The sequence below is a fragment of the Dermacentor variabilis genome, unplaced genomic scaffold, assembly GCF_050947875.1.
Source record: "Dermacentor variabilis isolate Ectoservices unplaced genomic scaffold, ASM5094787v1 scaffold_15, whole genome shotgun sequence".
NCBI classification, from domain to species: Eukaryota; Metazoa; Arthropoda; class Arachnida; order Ixodida; family Ixodidae; genus Dermacentor; species Dermacentor variabilis.
In genome coordinates this window covers 3,519,852-3,542,274 of record NW_027460313.1, presented here as the reverse complement: position 1 = coordinate 3,542,274, position 22,423 = coordinate 3,519,852, and the positions used below count along the sequence as shown (strand labels likewise).

Sequence of the window (22,423 nt, the reverse complement as noted above, 5' to 3'; positions counted from 1 at the left end):
TAATACCCGATGGTCTTTATCAATTCAAAGTGATGCCATTCGGTCTATGCAATGCTCTGGCCACATTTGAACGCATGATGGACTCCCTGCTTCACGGTTTCAAACGGTCCACATGCTTGTGCTACTTGGACGACGTTATAGTATTCTCCCCAACAAACGCTACGCATCTCGAGCGCCTCTCAGCAGTGTTGGACGTTTTTCGTAGAGCCAATCTGCAACTGAACGCATCAAAGTGTCAATTTGGCCGTCGCCAGATTACCGACCTTGGACATCTCGTTGATGCGAAAGAAGTGCAAACGGACACAGGCAAAATTCATGCTGTTACGTGCTTCCCTATTCCGAAGTGTGCCAAGGATGTGCGCAGCTTTATCGGCCGTCGCTCCTACTTCCGCTACTTCGTGAAAAATTTCGCGCCACTAGCACGACCACTAAGCGAGCTTTTGAAGAAAGACGCACCTTTCAAGTGGAGCGATAACGAGTCCTCTGCATTCTCGCATCTAATCGAACTCCTCACAAGGCCGCCCGCTCTGGCCCATTGCGATCCTTCTGTGCCTACTGAAGTCTGTACTAATGCCAGTGGCAATGGAATCGGCGCAGTACTAGCACAATGCCAGCGCGGCAAAGACTGTGTTATTGCTTACACCAGCAGAATCGTCTCATCCTCTCAACGCAACTATTTCAACTCTGAGCGTGAGTGTCTTGAGCGATTGGGAAGTTGCACCCATACTTATATGGCCAACCCTTTTCAGTCATCACGGACAATCACGCATTTTGCTGGTCGTGTTCACTGAAATATCCTGCATGAAGACTTGGTCGCTGGGCTCTGCGACTCGAAGAATATTCGTATTCTGTCATCTACAAATCTGACCGTCTCTACAAGTGGCTAATTGCTTGTCTTGCTACCCGGTCGACGACCCTGAAAACACCGACAGTAGTGCCGCCAACGGCATTTTCTCTCTGGCTGTTTTCGCTCACATCGCTGATGAGCAGTACCGGGACCAATCACTGTGAGCACTCATCGAGCGTCTGCACTTTACACCTACCGATGCCACCGGTCACCAATATGTCCTCCAGGGCGGCATTCTTTACCGAAGCAACTTCCTCCCTGACGGATCTGATCTTCTTGTCCTGCCCAAACATCTACGATGTACTGTGCTCTTTGAGCTCCATGACTCACCCACTGCAAGGCACCTTGGCGTAACTCGGACTCGACCGCGCATGCCGTCGCTTTTATTAGACCTGTCTCGCTCGCTCCGTCCGACGCTATGTTGCTGCCTGCGATTCCTTCCAGCGTTGGAAAAAAATTAAGGTGCTACCAGCGGGTCATCTGCAGCAAATCACCGTGCCTGGGGAACTATTCTTTCGTGTTGGATTAGACCTCTCCGGCTCCTTCGTCATCCTCTGGGAACAAATGGGTAGCCGTTGTGACTGATTACGCCACCCGATGCGCCATCACGCGGGTTTTACCGACCAGTTGCGCCACTGTCATTGCAAATTTCTCTTGCATGACGATATATTGCTTCACGGCGCCCCGAGTCAGCTGCCCTCAGACATATGCTGTCGATGTATGTTTCGAAGGACCACCAAGAGTGCATGGGACATTGCCCTTCCTTACGTAACATTTCAGTGCAATTCTTCTCGGCATGACACCACCACTATTTCTTCATATTATCTATTATATGGTGGCGAACCAACCTTGCGCCTTCATGCTGCCCTTCTTGCTGCTGCGACCTCAACAAGCGAGTATGCTAATGACGCCATCACCCTCCCCGACCATGCACGCCAGCTTGCCCGTACTTGACTGAGCGTCTCGCAAACCATTCAGCAGCGGTACTAGGTCCGCCATCGTGGCGTACAGTTTTCGTGTGGTGCGCTCGTGCTGCTGTGGTCGGCCTCTCGTCACGTCGGACTCTCAGTGAAGCTCCTTTCGCGCTACATGGTGCCCTAACGCGTGCTGCGCAAGGTGAGGCCAGTGACGTATGGAATTGCTGCTGTCAGTTCGACCTCACCCTCTACTCCGGCTTCCAGTGATGTCGTGCACGTCAGTAGGCTCAAGGCCTTCTACACTGCTTCGGAGCCTTGCCATTAGTTGCTCCGGACGGCGCTTTTTCTGCAGGGGGTAGTGGTACGGACCAGCATTTACGATGACGAAAGGCCAGTAGTGTGAGGACAACGACGACGATTAGAGGCAAGCGCGGGCTGTTGCCTCTTGGCCAAGTGCGACGTATTTGTTTGTAAATATACTTGTATATTGCTTCTCGCCTGCGTGCTCATACGTAACGATATATCAGCACCTGCATATATCAGCTCCTAATATCAGCTCCTCGATGACGCGAAGCATGCGCGGAGACTTATGGCTTCTCTGGAAAGCTGCACTGGCTGCCACACTGGCACCGTATACTTCGTCTCCTCGGAGCCCACGGACCACGTTGATGACCCGGACGTGACCTCGCACAGCATGCATCACTCAATGATCAGAATATCATGCGTGCACTTCTGACAAACATGGTCACTCCGCCTGCTCGTAGCGCACTGCAAGTACTCAACACATTGACATCCACTGCTTGAAAACTTCCCATAACACCACTGCTCATTCCTCCCTGTCCTTTTGCAATGAAGTCGGGAAAGTATTGCTCTTCCATTAAAGTGACCGGGGCCTAGAATACGGATATTCTGATTTTAAGCTTTCTGTCTTGAAAAACTGGTTCACAATTCTCGTTATTTGTGATTGGAACGTTCAGAATACCATCCGAATATCTGACTATGAGAAATTTGTCCTCTGCCTGTGGTGACCTGAGCAAAGTCGTTGTATAACATGTTTACTTACGTACGTACTGTACTCAGTGACGCCTGACGGCCGGCAAGTAGCGGTTATTAATTGTAAAAGTGAAATATCTTATTTGCACTCTTGTCACTGTATACAATGCTCCTTAAGTCAGTTCGACCCCAAGTGACGTGATGCCACGTTATTAGTGATAGCCAGCCCCTGGATTCCCACAGCAGATATTATTGCTCACCATGCACTATAGGGGAGTTCGAAGATGGACTCCAGGGCAAGTTGACTAGCATCGTTTGTCATGCGTTTTGATCTTTACTGCTTTAACCAGGGTAGTCCGACATATGTGCAGGGGCTTACACACAGCAGGTGCTTGGATTCGACCTCTCAGCGTCTTGAACGGAACCAGCAGTTTTTTTTTTTCAGACATCGAATCACATAGAATTGAGCATAATCCAAGATATTCGAATATCAAGAAAATATTGAAATACTCATCTACGGCTCTCCGACAAACTGACTGTTTGGCGTTCCGGATACACATGGAGAAAGTATGTGGAGTTGAAAAGCCCTCAAGTCTAGGGGATGTGAGATTGAACCAGCCGTACAAGAGGCTAAGCGTGCCTTTCAGCCTTTCCCAAAATACTGAAATGGAGTGACTACGAGCGATTCGCTGGCGGGCGGAAACAAAGTACATGCAAACAAAACCCATCCATAACCTTAGAAAAGCAATACGGACGCAAAAGTTGATTCGGCGCCGCATTGACAAACTACAAGTAAAAAATGAAGATGATTTTGTGAGCCGTTGGATTCACGTCAGTGCTTGCCTAAGATATGCTTGGAATTCGTGCATCACTACAACAGTGGTTCCCTTTCAAATTTATCACTATGCATGAAGGCCGATGAGAGTTTGAAATAGCGAATAAATTTTGCGCGAGACATAAGACCTGCAGCCCTCACACGCACCTACACCACCTGTCGCTCCTGTGTGACGGGTCAGCGGAATTGATGTCGCGTTTTCTGTGCAGGAGGTGAAGAGGTGCCAATGACCTACGGGTGTTCTTCGTTGCCTGGGCTTGACAGTATTGCATATGCGGCGCTCCGAAATCTTGGTCGAAAAGCACGACACGTGCTGCTAAGCCACTAAATCGAGTTCCGAGGGAACGGTTTGGTTCCGCGTGAATGGAACTCGGGGGCAGCCGCTTGGTTCCACTTCTCAAACCTTGTAAATCGCCACTTCATTAGTCATCGTATCATCCGATCGCTGTGTCCAGTGTCATAGAAATGATAATGAAAATAATGGTGCTGACGCGCCTGAAAAGGTGCCTAGAATGCTACAACGTGAACCCAGATGGCATGGCTGGCTTCCGGTCGTGGGCGCTCATCCATAGTTAATGTAATCGACCTGATCCCGTTTGTGCAACATCTAATGGCCGGAAGCGCCTCGCCATGGCTTTGTTCCTTGACATAAAAGGCCCCTGCGGCATGTAAGACATCGTGCCATTAATGACGCTTTTACTGAGCTCGGAATTGGTGACCGTACTTTTCAGTATGTGTGCATTTTCTTGACTCACAGGCACTTCTTTGTGATGACCGAGGATGTTGCCACAACCGGCCATCAAAGAAATTGTGAAGTGCTGCAAGGCGGTGTATTGAGTGCGACACTGTTCGACTTGTGGCCGTTGTTTTTCCTTGATGTTTGCACAAGGCATGGGAATATAGATCTATGCAGATAACATCAACATCTGAGCGTCTCTTGTGACAGGACTGCACGTAAAAACTAGGCTACAGAAGGCGTCTACGTTGGCATCGTTGCACTTGTGAAAGCAGAATTTGGAGCTATCTTCAGAACAATGCTTCCTTGTGGCATTCACACGGAACGCAATGACGCCTTACATAGTAAACGTTAGCAGATAAGTAAACGAAAACGCGCGAAAGCACCGATTCTTATAGGTAATTATCTGCCGCAACTTCCATGTAGCCCGCACGTTTCATACCTCGAGAAGAGGTTAACTACAATAACATATCTCCTCCAATTTGCCGGCGGAAAGTCATAGGGCACATAGGTACAGTTCATCATGCAGCTTTATGATACCTTGGTCCTGCGTTTTGAAGATACAGCCTCCTTGTGCTGGGAAGCATCTGCAAAACAAACAAGCATGCACGCCAGGCCATATAAGCTCGAGCCCTAAGGATGTTTCTCTGTTTTGCGAGGTGTTCGTATAGCGCAGCAACAATCGTCCTAGCTGGAGATTTCCCTATATCAACGCATATTGCCACCGACGCTCTGTGGGGGCATATTCGATACTTCGCCCGGCTACCTTCTGACCATCTTGTCTGTTTACCTGCAGAAAGGCCGCACACAACTTTCAGTCATATTGTAGCTGCCAATTGTACGTTATCCTCTGCACACTACATGCCTGCAGCACGACCGCCCTCGCTTTCAAGGTGCGGCAACCTAAAGTGAGAGGTATCCCGAGGAAAACTAACATGTAGTCGGTAGCTCTGAGATAGGGCGCATTTCTACTATTAGATGAAGTACACAATGGTCTCATACATATTTACACCAATTGCTTAGTCACGCCTGCAAGTTCAGGTGTCATGGTGGTGATTCCAGCAAGATCTGTCGGAATACAGCCAAAACGTCTCACGCAACATCAACAACAGCTGTTGAACTCGTAGCCCGCCATGCAACAGTTCCTTTAGCTGTTTAGGAGCCACCTCATCCATGGTCAGTCTTTCGTGACTGCAAGGCAGCCCTCATGAGTTTGCTCTCCACACTACACCACAGATCACATGAGCAAGATCCCGGTAGCAGCATTACGCCTTTGAATGAATGAATGGATGTTTGATGTTTTATGGCGCAAGGGCCAAGTATGGCCAAAGAGCGCCATGGCCGTGGTAATGATTTCGCAGTGTAATCATGAGTTCGATGAAGTTGGTGTGACGTGGCTGTAGAGGGGCCTTAAAGATGGTCGCGCTAAAGTGCGTAATATCTGTATAATAAGACTATGGCGATGACTTATGACGTGTACTATGAACATTTAAAAGAATGATACGATGTATAAAAATATATAAGGTTATAAGATATGCTAGCGCACTACTGCCTCCTTAGAGCCCTTGAAAAACAAGGGCCTGGAGGCATGTGCTATGCAAAACTGTTATCGCAGTGGCATCATCTGGAGCGAGGATGCACTACGAATTTAATGGGCATATAATGTGTAGTGCGACATCATTTAAAAAGTTGAGGACTGCCTTGGCGTCAAAAAGCGGTTCCTTACCAAGAAACATTGCCGGGTGTAGAGGGATGTAATAATGGTAAGGAAGCGGAAAATGTTTCTTTCTCTCCGTTTCGGCTTCCCGACACTAGGAGCACGTGGAGGACGGTAAGCCTCTCACCGCATCTACCACAGGTTGGAGGTTCACCTCCAGTAAGCAGATAATTATGGGTCCCAAATGTGTGTCCTATTCTGAGGCGACAGAATAGGACATCTGTTCGCCCAGATCTTGTTGGGGAGGGCCAAAAACCTAACTGTGGCTTTATAACGTGCAGTTTGTTATTTGTTTGCGCGTCCCACGTGCACTGCCAATGGTTTCGCAGTCTATTTCGTAAGAAAGGCCTCAGATCGGTGACAGGCACATCAGCAGGAGGGTTAACAGCTTTCGATGTGATTGACGTGGCCATCTCGTCCGCCAGAATGTTACCTTCGATTCTCCTATGGCCAGGGACCCAGCATATTATGATATTCTGGTTAGATGAGTACGCTTTACACAATACCGAATATAGTTCATTAAATACGGGATTTTTATGTTTGCTGAGTGACATTAAGGCTTTCACGACGCTTAGAGAGTCTGTATAGATCGCTGCTTTTGGAAGTTTTGATTTTCTTATATGCTTCACAGCAGAGAGTAATGCGTAGGCCTCGGCCGTAAAGATACTTGTTTCCGGATGCAGTACATCGGATTCCGAAAACGATGGGCCGACGGCTGCATAGGATACCCCGGCATTTGATTTGGAAGCGTCTGTGTAGAACTCAGCGCAGGAGTGCTTGTACTGAAGTTCTAGGAAATGCATTCGGATTTCGGCCTCAGGAGCGTGCTTTGTAACATTTATAAAGGATATGTCACACTGTATCACCTGCCACTCCCAAGGAGGTAAGAGCTTCGTTTGGTGGATTAAGCGATGCTCGAGGAGTGGGACATGCATTTCATCGCTAAGCTCCTTCACATGCAGCGAGAAAGGCTGTCTTATAGAGGGGCGATTGCTGAAAAGTGTAGCGCACGTCATATCGGTAACCGTGCCAAAACATGGATGTTGAAGATTAGAGCGCACTTTAAGGAAATATGTAAAGCTGATGTACGATCTCTGCAGGTTGAGTGACGACTCATTCGATTCGGCATATAAGCTTTCAATCGGGCTTGTTCTGAAAGTGCCCGTGGCTAAGCGGATACCTAGGTTGTGAACAGGGTCTAGCCTCCTTAGCGCGCTCGGGGCGGCAGAGTTATATACCACGGCATTGTAATCTAATCGTGACCGAATCAGGCTCTTATAGAGATTTATTAAGCACTTCCTGTCACTACCCCACGTATTCCGGGCTAGAAGTTTCACTAGGTTCATTGTTTTCAGACATTTTTCTTTAAGATGTTTAATGTGTGGGACGTAAGTGAGTCTATTGTCGAGTATAACACCTAGAAATTTGTGCTCTTTGTTTAGATGTTACGCCTTTGAGGGCGTTCGCATGCAGCGATGTGCCATGCATTCCAAAGACCACGCGCATGCTTCGTGGTGGCGGCGCTAGAGGGCGCAGAATGTTCTTGGGAAATAGAGCCCCTTAATCTTAATTGGGAAACGCTCGAAAAAGAAGTTTCGTTGCATTACACACCGCATACATAACTCCTCTCGACGGTGACAGTAGGTTGCGCCACTATATTGATTAAATCCTAACAGACTGCCGTCGGCAGTCATCGTGAGATGGCTTCTACACATGTTTTTTTCATTTACAATAATTTCTAGAACGTCTGCACGCCGCAACAAGCACTTAGAGTCCATGCCGATTTCTCCACTCTCCTCCAGGTGACTGGGAACGAAATATAACCGCTGTTCATCTCGTATTCACTGTCACATGTCGGGAGTTGAAGCCTCAGGCACCTGAAGAACTCATAAGTTTGACCAATGGGTGCCTGGACAAGCCGTTCCATCGCATGCTACCCGATGATATGCTACACACTTATAAGATAACCTTAGAAATTCAAAGTAGTGTGTTCTTCTGGCATGTTGTACAAAAATGCGCGAGATATTTTCCATAACGTGCTTGAATGTTACTCTAATCTTATTTCGTCTTCTTTTCTATTAACCTGATGTCCGAAACTTGGCTGTGGATGGTCATTCTTGCGCTCTATTTTGCCGCACCACTTCTTCCACTTTGAGCGAGACCTGACTAGGTCTAAACAAAGACGCTTCGGTATTCTGGTTGGTGTAGGCAATCTATACAACAGCCGGTTCGGGTACAAAACTGCTTAGCGCTTTGTGAGAAATTAATAACATGAGGACTCTTTATGTACAGCCTGATATTCCTCCTTCCTTGTCTCCTGAAGCAGTCTCCTTTATGGAAATGTCATATCTAAGCACAGAGTAATTGTTCTAGGCGATTTTAAAACATCTCAAATAACCTGGAAAATGGTTAGGTGTTCTCATTAGAACCATTACATCAGAATAAGGGCAGCATGTTGTTGCTCTTTCTGGCCTTTAATCTTGTCAGCCGCATAACTTGATCGTCATTTGTTGTGACAGGCAGAGAGAGGTCTAACACGTCGTTTGGCCTGTCAAATGCTCCAAGTGCAGGGGTTTTGCGTTCTCACATTTCTCTTGTACGTGTCGACAATTATGATTTGTCACTCAAAATAACTGCTTCCGTCGGCGCTTTGGGGTACACCTCATACGTCACCTGCCGCAGTAGCCCTGTGGCTATGGTGTTGCACTACTAAGCTTAAAGCGCTCACAGTGGCGCGAATCATAATCATGTAGTCATTGTGGCAAATTAAGACCCTAGAAGATTTTAACGCTCCGTCCGGCTTCGGCAGTATCAAAAGATTCCTCGCTTTGCTTTGGAGCGTGGTGACTACGTTAGTTTACACGGTTTCTATTCCACCATTGAATGGTCATCTGCTACTGGCGAATCCGATGTTGATAACAAGTAGATGAGTTCACCCAGGTTGTTCTGAGTAGTATTGCGCAAATACCCTCTCAAGCACAGGCCATTAAGCTAAAAATGCCCATTGGTTCTTGGATAGACCTATTATGGCCTTATTGCATAAGGATCGTACTCCAAGAAAAGCAAGAAATCCTGCACCTAAACCGTGGAGGGGACAATTCCTCATTTTTTGGACTCTCTGGAAATGTTTCTATAAGCAGGTCCATGAGTCATATATTGTTGATGACGATGATGATTTATTGGCGTCCCCTTTGAAATGGGGACGTTAACAAATCGTCACCTAGTCGGCTTGAGTTAATCAGATATACTATACTTGTTTTTCGTTCTAGAATTTTCGTAAGCATCTCCTTAATATTTTTTTCAACTTCCTCAAAACCTCTCTACATACCTTCTGCCGCTACCTATTCCTGCAAACGGACCCGGTTCTATCAACGTCTTCCCTGCGTTTTGCCACCAATACTTTAGACGTCTTTTGCTTGTCGCGACTACTGACCGGTTGATGCTTCCGTCCACTTTATAGCCAAGCGCTTCAGGAAGTTGTGCGTTACCTGCGGGTCTCACCGGGTAAATTCCTTCGCATTCCGTTGGGATGTGCTGGGTAGTTTCCTGATTTTTCGCTGCAGCAGAGATATGCCTCATGTTGTTGCGAGTATTTGCTCAGGAATGTTTTGCTCATAGGCAGTCAGCTCAAACGTCAGATGCCAAGGCACTGTCTTTTGTGTTATCATTCAGATTTTCCTTTCTCATTTCTTTATTCCCGTACTTGTATATCTCAATGGAATTTGTTGTTTCCATTCTGTGCATCCAATTCACTGTCTGTGTTTCTCTCATTTTATTCTTGAATAATCCTGGTTGTCTATCCACACTTTCAGTTACCGTATACTTGGTCGCCAACATTCTTGACCTCTTCCTCCATTCTATGTCCCGAATGGCGCGCGTATTGCTTAGAAGAGCGCCTCTAACCGGCCGGCGGACTTTTTGAGGTATAACTGCAATCACTCAGTAAACGCAGAGAGGGCTTTCTCCTGTAAGACTCTAGTGAAGTAGAAGTTCAGGCTGTTACTGATTTTATTGTGGCCCATTTCACAGTTTAATCCAAATATTCAAGTTTCAACGTCGGTATCAGTCAGCACTCAGCATCAGCCTTCGATTCCTACATCTGGTAGTATATTATCAGATGAACAGTTGATCAGCAAGTGCCTTCGGAGTTTGAAGCTATCCGTATGCTGTTGCCCAGATGGAATTTTCTGCCCTCCCCTCATGTATTTCTAACATATTTCCTCAGTATACAAGCCCTGATATTGAAATCAATATTTAATAACTATTTGATTGCGTACACTTTATGTCATATGTCAGAAACTGGTCGTGTTTTTTTGTTATTTAGGTCTGGCTGTGAAACTAATACCTCATATAATCGCCTGATTTCTTCTCTGCGGCACAGCTCACAATCTTGAGCTTGATGTGGAACATCCATACATTGTATATTAGTTCGAATAGTTCCTTTATTCTGAATCAGCATGGTTTTCTCTCTTGCCGGTAAACTATGATAAATCTCGCGACTTTTATGACACAACTCTCCACAGCGGTACTTTTGAGGGGCCATATTGAAACTAATAGTGTTACCTAAGTGACGCTTATGAAGTAGAGAGCCACTCAATGGCTCTGGTTAAGCTTATTCGAACTTTGGTTCTGACCCTTTGCTGTCAATTTTTTCCCCACGGCAATCTTATAAGATCATGTTCCGTTAATGTCGACTGCCAAATGTCAAGCGTTGGGGTCCCTCGAGGGTCTGTATTAGAAGAATGGTTGATTTCAGTTTTTGTTAATTACGTCTCTTCCAGTATTCAGAATTCATGTTTTCTTCTGTAGGCCAATGACATCAAGATATTTGGCGATATTCACTGTGGATGACTGTCGTATTCTGTAATTCGAGCTCTTTTCGTTTTCCTGATTACTTAAAGAGAATCTCACCTTGAATCCTGCTAAGACTAAAGGTTTGATTCTCACTTGCGAGAAAGCTAGTATCCTGTTTTATTATTCCGTGGATTCTGCACTGTTGTATCAGATGTTAAAGATAGATTACCTTGGTTCTTTCATTCAGCTTCACGCTTTTCTGACCGCATTGAACGCGTTGGTATGCAAAGTCTGCGCTCTTTCGGTTATGTGTGCGGAAGAGCAACAGGATTGAACTTGCCAACACATTTTTTCAGCCATTACAAAGCCATCGGTCTTCCTCAAGTTGAACATACGACGTAGGTCTGGAATGGCGCTTCTGAATTCAACAATGACATCACATAACGGGTCCAAAGAAAGTTCCTAAGCATACACCATCATCGCTTTACTAGGACTTGCACTGCATATGTCCACGAATTGCCCATTCGCCTTTCTATTCAGCTTCACTGCAGTGCGCCAGCGTAACTCATACACAGTATTTTTAAAACTTGATATTGCCAGAGGGCAACCAGAATTTGAACAACTTCCAGTTCGCAACATTGAGAGGCTACGCTGTTTTACTAACATGCGTTTTACGATACTTAGTCGTAACGTCCTTTGCGGCGTTATAGCAGAGTTCTTGCCAGGATTAAAACACTGCTATAATGAAGCAGAAAAGTTACGTGTAAGTGCCGTAAGTGCGCAGGCTATCATAAGGTAGTATTGGCGTTGCTAACTGAAAGTTCTAGAAATTCGAGCTGCTCTTTCAAATATCATTTTTAAAAATGCAGCTCGCCAATTACGCCATTCTAAATATGCTGCCCATTGAGCTACATTGCTACAACTTCGTGATGTTCTTACGATGGTCGCAGGGGTAATGTCTAAAAATTCATGGCTATGATCTGGCTCTAGTATTATTACATTATCGGCACCACCATCCCTTCGTTGCAGGCGTACACCTGCCTTCACCTGCTCAATTATATCGCGCTGCGATATGCACGCAAGATCAGCAGGAAGCACGCGCATTTCCACGTTCCTTCCAGTCACAGTCAGTGCACAACTGTCGACAGAATACAATCATTTAGACACTTGTTGATGTTAATATTTTTCATGTCACTGTCAGTGTCTGGTTCCAAGATTTGCCCGCATTGTTGTATTATTGTAATGTTCCCACACTGTTCACATCTGTTTCTCTCCCTTTATGTTACGTACTTAAGTTTCTTTTTGTTGATTATAAACTGCCCTCTTCCATAATTCTCCCTCGTTATTTATTGCGTTTGTATTCTTCAATTATGCCAAAATTTTCTCTCTGTTTACATTCTCTCCCATACTTTACTTATGTTCTGTTACTGTTTTTTTTTTATTCTACCGCTTTGCCAGTACCCACTCAGACCTTATTGTTACTTTCGGAAACAATAAATAAGCAAATAATAGAATCTTATTATTATTACTTCTTCTGTAGTTACCGTATATTGTCTATCAGTAAGCAGATGTCACGGTTCTCCTCACAGATCATATACTTCTTTAGTGCCTTCATTATATTGTGCATAAATCGTTGTATGGTGTGCGTACATTTATATAAAGATTTATTGTAAGAAAAATAAGCTCATTTGCTTTAAACGTGCGATGAAGATCCAGTAAATAACAATTTTAATATTTCTGTAGATGACTGGTGTGATTTCCTTAAATGTACTGTAGTTGAATATGTGTAAACGATGGGACACGTAAGTTCAAATTTTGGTAGCAGCATGTCTTGGCAGCACCACATGGCACATGTGTATGGTAAGCCATTTTTTTTATTAAATGGTATGTAGCTGCTGCCAGTAAAGAATGGAACTGTAGATGATTTTTGGTAACGCAGACTTAGGTATGTCCTCACTATATTCACCTTCTGCACAGAGCAGTTGAAAAAGCGCGTCAACAGTGTACTAAAATGACATATTAAAAGTTCTGCCAGTGCTTCTATATTATTTTCGAATGATGTTTTTTTCATGGGCTAGGCTTTTCTTCATTGTAGGCAGTAATCAGTCAAACCATCACTCTTCGGCATTGTTGGAACAAGAAATCTCAAGCTGATGTTGCTCTACGAGCACATAGGGGAGAAACATAGTGCACTGTTCTTCAAAATATGGTAAAGCGAGAACATTTTACAATTTCCAAGGATCTTTACTGATCCACAAAGTGATTTTAGTACTTCAGAACAGCAATTTATAAAGCGTTGTTTCTATTTCCTTAGAACACTTTTTTTAAAGCTACGAGAACCAGTCGAATCACATCCCTGCAGAATATATATTTTCCCAGAAGGACAATATTTGCGTAAAAAAAAGAGCAAACCGTTGCGTAAATAAACGAATTCCATTATTTACATTCTCATAAACATTACAACACGTTTCTACCGTTCAGTTTCGTTATTACGCACGCGGTGTCCCGCATTGCGGCTCTTATGCCAAACCCCTGTGTAAACATGTGAGCGTGGCGCAAAATTGCAGCTTCCGTCGCACTTCCGCCGTTCCCCAATCTTAGGGGCCTACGAGCGCTATGCGCGACCCCCGATTTCGCGCACCGTCACTCGAGCAGCAGGGCGAGTCGGAACGGCGCCTTATCGCGCCGTGTACGCGAGCTTCACTTTCGCAGCCTCGCTATACCACGGGGGCGTTGCACTGCGAGCGGCGCTTCGCATTTCGGGTTTACGTTGCCGTCTTGAAATGTAGAAGTGCGCAGTTAGGCTATTGTTCATCATTTCCATCAATTTTTCGGCAGATTTGCGTCGTAATGTTTGTAACAAGGAACATAATAAATGTAATTAGGTTAATCCTTTAATGGACGGTTCTGGCTTGTAAACTATATCTGTCTGGGTAGCCAGTTAAGCTGTAGGGACGTTATTCAAGTGACCCTGCTGTTTTTCCAGAAAGACTGTTGCAAAAGAAATATACGTTGTATGAATTGAGTCTCTGTTTAAGATGCACTACTTTGTTTTTATTTAAAATTTCCTTGAATGCATCACACGACGCATTGAGGAGGGGGGCGTCACAGAAGAACTAAGAGTGTATATATATATATATATATATATATATATATATATATATATATATATATATAAGGGGTGCATCAAAAACACAATATTCATTCATGAATAATAGCCAGTGGAAATATGCATGCACGACAATTTATCCAAACCTTCGAGCATTGCACAAAAAATTTACATATTAGAGAAAAGACAAAAGATACAGATTTTACAGCAAACTCAATAACAAACTACAAACGTAGCCACTGCACTGTCATAGCTTAAAAAATACAAGAATAATAAACAAAATAATCAACTCATAAACGAGAGAGTACAAAGAATGCATATAGCTGAAAAAGACAAGTAAAGACATAATGTATTTTGTTGAACGTACGCAGTGGAATATGAGACTTTGAAATCAGGAAGAGCGTTCCATAATTTAATGGCGCGAGGAAGCGCCGACGAATTGAATACATCAGTGTTCCCGTAGATGCGCTTGAAGCTGAAGTGGTTATGTAATGTGCATGATGTAGAAGGTGCGATTTCAAGATGTAAAGAAGATTCTATAGACGCATGATCGTACTTGCGAAGTAATGATAAGAGTGCAAAATTACGTCTTAGACTTAAGGACGGAAGGGTAATAGCAAGATTTATTTGTTGGAAGCTTGGAATGAAAGTAATATTACGTGAGATAAACCTATGGCCGAATGTTCACAGACGCTGCAGAATACGAGGATCGACGTGCTTTCACAGTGGCAGTCCTCAATACCGAGAAACAACTGGTCAGTTCTTATAGTATACGTGGCAATGACCCCGAGATTGCGGAAGAGGTGGCCATAGCCCTAGCCATTATTAACACCAGTTGCAGATACGTACTCAGTGACTCGCAGACGGCGGTCAGAAACTATGCACAGGGCAGAATTTCGCCGAAGGCTGAGGCTATACTCAAAGCCAACGCGAATTATGTCACCTCCGGGGAGACGGAGGAACGCCACATTATATGGTTCCCGGGTCATTCGTCCCTCGACACCCCAGTACCCAACCTCAACGATGAGGTCCACCGCGTAGCGCGAGGTCTCACATTCCGCACCCGCGTAATAGGATCCTCTCTTGGGGTTCGAAATCCAACGGAGGCATAAGCAGAGAGGGACAGAATGACCAAGTACTGGAATATTATAAAATTTTATCAAAACTCCAGGCGTGTTTTTCCACCGCGTAACCCCACTCTCGACATGGCCCAAGCGGTAGACTGGAGGCAGTTACAAACCAAGACCTTCCCCGACCCCGTCCATCTCAGAAGGATATATCCAGACATCTATTGAGACGATAACTGCAAACTATGTGGCAGGGCTCACACATCTCTTAGACACATTCTCTGGGAATGTGAGCTTATATGCAGAGAAAATGCAGCTTCCCCAGATGAAGCTGCGGCGTGATGGACGACCGCGTTGCGCAGCTCAAACCTCCAAGATCAACCATGGGCCATCCAGCAAGCCCGTGAGGCGGGCAGGAGACAGGATCTCCGGACCTCATTGGAGGTGTCCGAGGCCCAGGCCACGAATTTGCCGGATTGTCAATAAAGTTGTTACCACGACCCCCAATTTTGAACTGACCCTATTAAGCTGATTATGTTGTTATGATAGGGTGATCAGACTGGAGGGGCAAATTCAAGCTGGGGCGAACAAATGTCTGATAAGCCAGCTTGCGGATACTAGAGAGCGAGTCACTAGGGTTTCGACGTTAGTACCGCAGTGATTTAAAGCATTACCACATATAATAGTCATGTGATTTGCCCGGGAAGGTTTGGTGCGAGATTAGTGCCTAAATACTTGTATGAAGTAGCTCGAAAAACCAGGTTATTATTTATGTGTTATGGGAAATCAAACATTGAGTGCTTACAAGTGAATGAATGACCTTATTTTGCATTGAGATTAATCTAGAGTCATTAACCAGGTGTTACACCAATCCAAAATGGAACGAAGGTCGTTATGAAGGAGCTGGTCATAGAGGGTGGTCATAGGGTGGTAAATAATTTTTGCGTCTGCGGACATTCACAGTGGGAGTGCTGAGTTATTGGGAGGGCCGTTAGTGTATCTTAATACAGTAGCGGTCAAAGAAAGCTACTTTGCCGTACACCGCAAGTCCCACAGCGAAGGGGCGAAAAAATATTGTTAACGACTGTAAGATGTCGGCGATTGAAAAGAAAGTTCCTGAACCAAGTTAGTATCAGTGAATCTAATCTTAGTGCGGTTAACTTAGAAATCAGATGGCAATTCGCTACGCGATCATACGCCTTGCAAAAGTCCCAGAAGATGCTATTCATCTGCACATTATGATCAATATCAAAATGCTGGTCAGTTGTGAATTCTAAACGCTGTGTCTCACAGGACAAACCCTTACGGAACCCGTGCAGATTAGTGAAAAAAATTATTTGATTCCAGATTATTGTATACGTGACAGGTAATTATATGCTCGAACATTTTACACCAAAAACAGGTTAGTGAGATTCATCGAGAGTTATCTGGTGAATGTCTGTCATCGGTTTTGAGTGTGGGAACTACTTTGGCAGTCTTCCAATCTGACAGCAGCTCTCCTGAAGTTAGTTACCATCTGAGGATGGGATATAATATTTTACTATGAGTCATAACGGTGTTCATTAATATTCCGGAAATAATTTCATCGATGCCAAGCGAATTAGATTGCTTAAGATTGTTTACAGAGGATATAACGCCGTTGATAGTAATGACGATGGGTGTCATGTACTGATAGTCCAAATCAGGAATATCAGGTAGGGTGGCGTGAGTGATCTGTACTAAAAATAGATGAAAAATATCTGCTCAAGAATGAGGACACTCGTTGTCTGGAAGGGTCACATGCTTGGTATAATGTAAAGAAATTTGATAGTGTAGCGGTTCAGAGATATGGTTTGCAAACACTTTCAGTGTTGGATTAGAGCAGAAAGGGAAGGAAATGTGAAAAATATTTACCTTTAGCAGCTCATAAAGCGGAGCTGTACCTTTTAACGCGAAAGCGTTAAGGGCCCCATGTCGGCGTTCAGCGTCCAGTGGTAGACGCCCTTTCGGCAAAAAGGTTTCCAAACCACCCATACCGAGACCCTCCATGTGGCGCAAGAAAATTACTGAACCAATTGAATTTCTAAAGCTAAAATACACAGACAAATCGTTAAGTACGACTTACACACAACATACAGACATGATAGCGTCGGATTGTAATTGACTATAAGAGAAAACAATTCGGTTAGGCGAAAACTCAAAGACACCACTTTTGCATCGTTTCTACCGCGGCGTCCGCCATTTGCGCGCGCACGCGCGCGAGTATCGGGGGGGCCACGGAGCGGCGCACCCGGTTCCTTGAAACAACACCATCCAGATGGCGCTCGCCTGCGCCGCATCGCAGCCCACTTAAGAGGCCACGTTTCTACCAGAAAGCCCGCCTTTGTGCATAGCGTTCGCAGCCAGCATTTCCCGGTAGACATTACGGTTACATACGCTCCAGTTGTCGGGAAGCGTGAGAAGCAGTGAGGGTTCTTTGAATGCTATCGCGTGGCTGAATCGGCCTTGCGCTCCGCCGGAGTTTTAACTTCTAGTGGCGTCGCCCTTGCTTTAAGAAGTTCGACTTCGCTCTGAGCGGCTGCTAGCTGGTCTTTAGTATACGGTTTAGTTCAACATGCAGCAGAGCATGGTCTTGCTCAAGATTGGTTACTTTTACTAGGGAAGCAGCCTCCTCCTTTTGGGGGCTTTTGAGTTCAGAAACGAGTGCTGCATGGCCTTCTTCTATCTAGCAATTATGTCTACAACGCTAGCAAAAGCGTCCGCCTCAGCCTTCGTCATTGGACCATGGTTGGGCTCAACATCGTTAGCTTCCTTATTTCTTTTGCTATTTTGTCTTTTGTTACGTTGCTTGCTATTCCGTTATACAGCCAAGTTTTGTTTGTAAGTGCATGCCAAGTTTTTTGTTTTCCAGTGTGAACCACATCACTCTGCCGGGCCTAGTCGCCCTAGTTTCTGCAGACTTCGACAGGCCCGCCTCCTTGTAGAGCTTTTTATGGTATGCAAATGGGAATTGTGATAGTTATTATTGAGGATGAAATTTTGTCTGCTAGAGACGTTTTGAAATAGAGTGCCCTCTACTTCTCGGCTCATTATAGTGCGACAATTCAGTGCTCTTGCAAAAGCAGGCACGCATATATTGGGGCGTACCGGCATTCACCAAATTAATAACATTTTCACTCTCTCCTCCTAATTCTCATTCAAGTAATTGTGTTGATTGTGTACCAGTTTAATTCACTGATGTTTCACCACGTACTTCCAAAAATGGAACAAACAGTGCCGTCACTTTAGTCTTGCTCTAACGACACATTTCCTTCTAGCAACTCAAAATGCTCCTTCTTACCTACATATACGCATTATATGTTATTTACTACTTCACTCACGCCCACCAAATTCACCCACGTGCTGCATATGGTTTTGTTTGCGTTCCTTAATTTTTTTTTTATGTTACGGACGTGTGCTTTTCCTTTTCTTCTTGCGGCACAACTACTGTACGCATTGAGCTATTGGTGATTTCCTTTACCTTTATTAAATTATTGTAACGTTGCTTTCGCTCTTTCGTAGTGCCGCGATTTTACCATTTCGGTGAAATTGGCAAACAGTAATTTTAGCATTTTACCTATTCGCTGTTAATATTCGATTCTGTATTCTATATCGGTCCTTTAGGTGGCCACCTTCGAGCTTGCTGACCAATTTAATACGTTTCTCAGAGATGTTGTGTCAGGTCCGCAAAGGTCAGGTAGGTCTAAACATGCCATAAATAGGAACCCTTCTAGCATGTATATTGAACCAACTAATGAGTCGAAATATGTGCCATCTTTAACTCATTTAAAAACAGCAAAGCACGTGATATTGATAGTATAGAGATAGCTCCAGTTAAACACGTGGTTGAAATAATAGCCCCCATATTGACTTATTTATATAACCTATCAATATCTTCATGTTGCTTTCAAAAACTGATGCAAGTAGCTAAAGTCAGTCTGCTTTTTAAAAGTGGTGACAGAAATGACATGACTAAATATAGACCAATTTCGATTCTACCCATTTTTTCCAAGGGCTTGGAAAAGATAATTTATAAACGATTAACGAAGTTTTGCTCGAAATTTAACTTTATTACTTCATCGCAGTATGGCTTCCTACGTAACAGGTCCACAGAAACAGCTGTTCTAAAGCAAAAAGAATTAATTCTTGAGTCCTTTGAAAACAAAGAATTGTGCATCTGTGTATTTGTAGACTTCTCGAATTCGTTCGATCGGATCAACCATGAAATACTTTTGGAAAAACTGGAATTATATGGTATTCGTGGAATCACAGCGCTCCTCCTAAAATCTTACCTACAATATCGATGCCAGTGCGTGGCGATAGGAAATCACGTGTCTACTTACCTGAATATCACCACAGGAGTCCCTCAGGGAAGTATCCTGGGCCCATTATTGTTTTTGCTATATATTAATGACATAACAACTATTAGCAACGACCCAAGTTATATTTTGTATGCAGATGGCACAAGCCTCCCATTTAAAAGCAGCGACATGCAGCACCTGATCTTGGTTATTAACGAAACTATGGAAAAGCTTAGTACATGGAGTGCTGCAAATGACGTGTTAATAAATTAAAAAGAAAACCAAAAGCTGTGTTGTTCCATGCGTGTCAAAGTTCGCTTATTGTAAAACCAGTGCCAAAGTTCGACAACTGCAACATTGAAATAGTTGATACTGTAAAAACGCTAGGAATACGTTTCAATAAAAACATGAGGTGGGATCCTGACGTTAGCTCACTTATTTCTCGCCTAAATAGGTGTGTTGGTGTTCTATGAAAATTTCGCTCATACCTTCCCGCATCCGTAAACTTGTTAATTTACAACACACACTTCTTATGACATCTTAACTATTATTTCCTAGATTGGGGAAATACCACATCGTCTAACACTAGCAAACTACATGTGCTACAAAAGGAGGCCTTACGTCATATCGCTAGTGCTGATTACTGTGCACACGCTGCTGAACTGTTTCGTCAGTTTAAAATTGTTCCCGTGCCCAACCTTTACGAGTATTTTCTATGCATAAGATACAAAAAATCTGTATATAGCTGCGAGCACGCACTTCATAGCATATCATCGCTGTAAACGAACACCATTGACTAGGGTTGAGGATTGGGCGAGTTGGTATTGCATTCTAGAACTGGTACAGCGCAACATACAAAGAAAGAAACAAGCCGAGCCGGCCAGATAAAGGCAGATAAAGGCCGGCTTGGCTAGTTTCTTCCATTGTATGTTGCGCTGTGCCAGTTCTAGAACACCATTGTATATCCATTCCGCAGTAAAGAATATTGGCACGTGCCATTTTGTCGTACTGAGCATGGGCGGCAAATGTTACGTCATGCACTTGCCGTTCTGTTGAACAGACTAAATTTCCAAAACATTCATGTGAAAATGTGCAGCATACGTAACATTCGAGAGTTTTGCATTTCGTGATGTCAGTAACCTTTTTCCACTGCTGTTAGTATATTTATGTATTTATAGTTACTGTCAAGCTATTCGTATTATATTACATTGTACAACATTAGAGGTTGACCTGCAATGATAAACACTTAAAATGCATCGTTAATGTATATTGTAGCCCTTTTGTATGCCTTGTATATTGGGGGCTCGGGCGCTTCTCAAGTGAATTGATTTTCACTTTTTGCCCGAGCATTCCCGCATTGCGATGATGCCAATAAATTTCAACTTCAACCTGACCGCTCAGGTGTCCACCGCAGGATGACACAGCTACGATGCTCGTGGCTATTCGTTCATTTTCTTCCTTGGATTTATTTTCAGTGTATTAAGATAAACGTACATATTTCTTTCTCTCTTCTGGTTAGAGAGGTTGGCGCAGGTAGGGCATGATATTCAGGATTTGCGCAATAACAAGAGAATCGCTATCGTACCTGTCTGTTGTATAAATAAAACAACGTTAAAGTGCAAATTATTGGGTTAGTCTTCTCTGCAATAAATAAGACATATGCTCTTTTTACGCTTCCCGGGACAACTTTTTGACCTTAGCATTGCATTTTCGGACAAATTCCTAACCTGATAAAATAATGAAACGACCGTTATATACATTGCAATATAAGAATCAATATTTGCAATATTGACGGGGGAAAACAGAGGTTCAGAAATAAATCTCTGTTTTTGCCCGTGTTTTCGCAATGTACCCGCACAAGCAAGAATAAGGCGTTCGAGATACGTTATTTTTAATGACGAATCACGAGGAGGTATAACACTGACCTGTCGATGCTCATCGCAGCCATCGTGAATGCTGAGCAGGCAACCGTGAGGCTCGCCACGAAGTTGCTGAAGATGCAGTATGGCTCACCGAAGGCCCAGTGACTTTCTAGCATATAGACGAGGTTGAACGCAGCGTTCAGCGTTGACGTGAGGAGGTCGGCCACAGACAGATTCACCAGGAAGTAGTTGGTAACTGTGCGCATGCGCTGGTGTGCCAGCACGATCCAGATCACGGTGGCGTTTCCGAGCGCTGCCACGAGCACCATGACTCCGAAGAACAGTGCGTACAGCAACTGGATCCAGACGGCGAGCACAAACTGCCGATCCGAGTTCACGTTTACAACCGCCGTGCCGGCCGCCTTCGACGTGGAAACGCTCGCCGTTGTGGTGTTGTTGAAGCCATCCAAGAGGTCGATGTATAGACGACGGCCAGCGCCGGTGAAGCCGGACAGAGGATAACTCGCGTTCTCTTCACTGCTGGTCCGGTTTCGTAGGTAATTGAGCACTTCTGAGGCGAGGTACAGGTCTTCGGGATCTGGCATTGTGTAATTCGAGTGTCGACTGTGGATGCTACTTGATAGCGTCAGTCACTGCTGCCGACAGATGTAGCGCGTTCTCACTTTTCTCGGACCTAGTTGCGGCACCTGAAACCAATAAATGGATTTCTATTGTAAAACCACTAACATTCTACTCGAAACCTCAGCTTTTTACCGGTCATTGTAGTAACCAGCTCTGTCATTTCTTTAGTTACTTAGAGACAGAAAGAGGGCGGGGGGAATACTATCAAGAAGGACAACTTTTCACTTCATGCCTCTTGATTACGCAAAGCAAGTGCTGCTTATAACTTTTATATGGGAATTCGGGCATCAGAGCCGGAAGCTAAGAAGTTCAATTTTGTGTATCAGTATGCTGCGTTACAACTTTTCACGTACGCATTACATGTACGCATTAGCTCGTGCTACTTGAGTGAGTGACGAACTTGCATGCGTTGCAGCTATGGATTTGTTGCATAGATTTTTTGAAACCTGCCTTGGGGGGGGGAGGGAACAAAATGAATTCGATTCAATAGACGCAGGTGATACTTAAGTTTTGCATGCCTGGGCTTTGTCGATGAAGTTCAACGTACTGACCTCCGCGGTGGGAGCGCTTTCCAGACAACTTCAG

At 44.4% G+C, this 22,423-nt stretch overlaps 1 protein-coding gene across 1 annotated transcript in view; it reads right to left on the bottom strand.

Annotated features, from left to right (window-relative positions):
• The window catches only part of LOC142567974 (tachykinin-like peptides receptor 86C), a 376,423-nt gene extending 354,622 nt beyond the window's left edge, over nucleotides 1–21,801 (bottom strand). Inside the window, exon 1 of the mRNA XM_075678072.1 lies at nucleotides 21,260–21,801. Within this exon, the coding sequence (XP_075534187.1) occupies nucleotides 21,260–21,801 (542 nt within the window). The remainder of the gene's footprint in view (nucleotides 1–21,259) is intronic.
• Nucleotides 21,802–22,423: the final 622 nt, after the last annotated feature.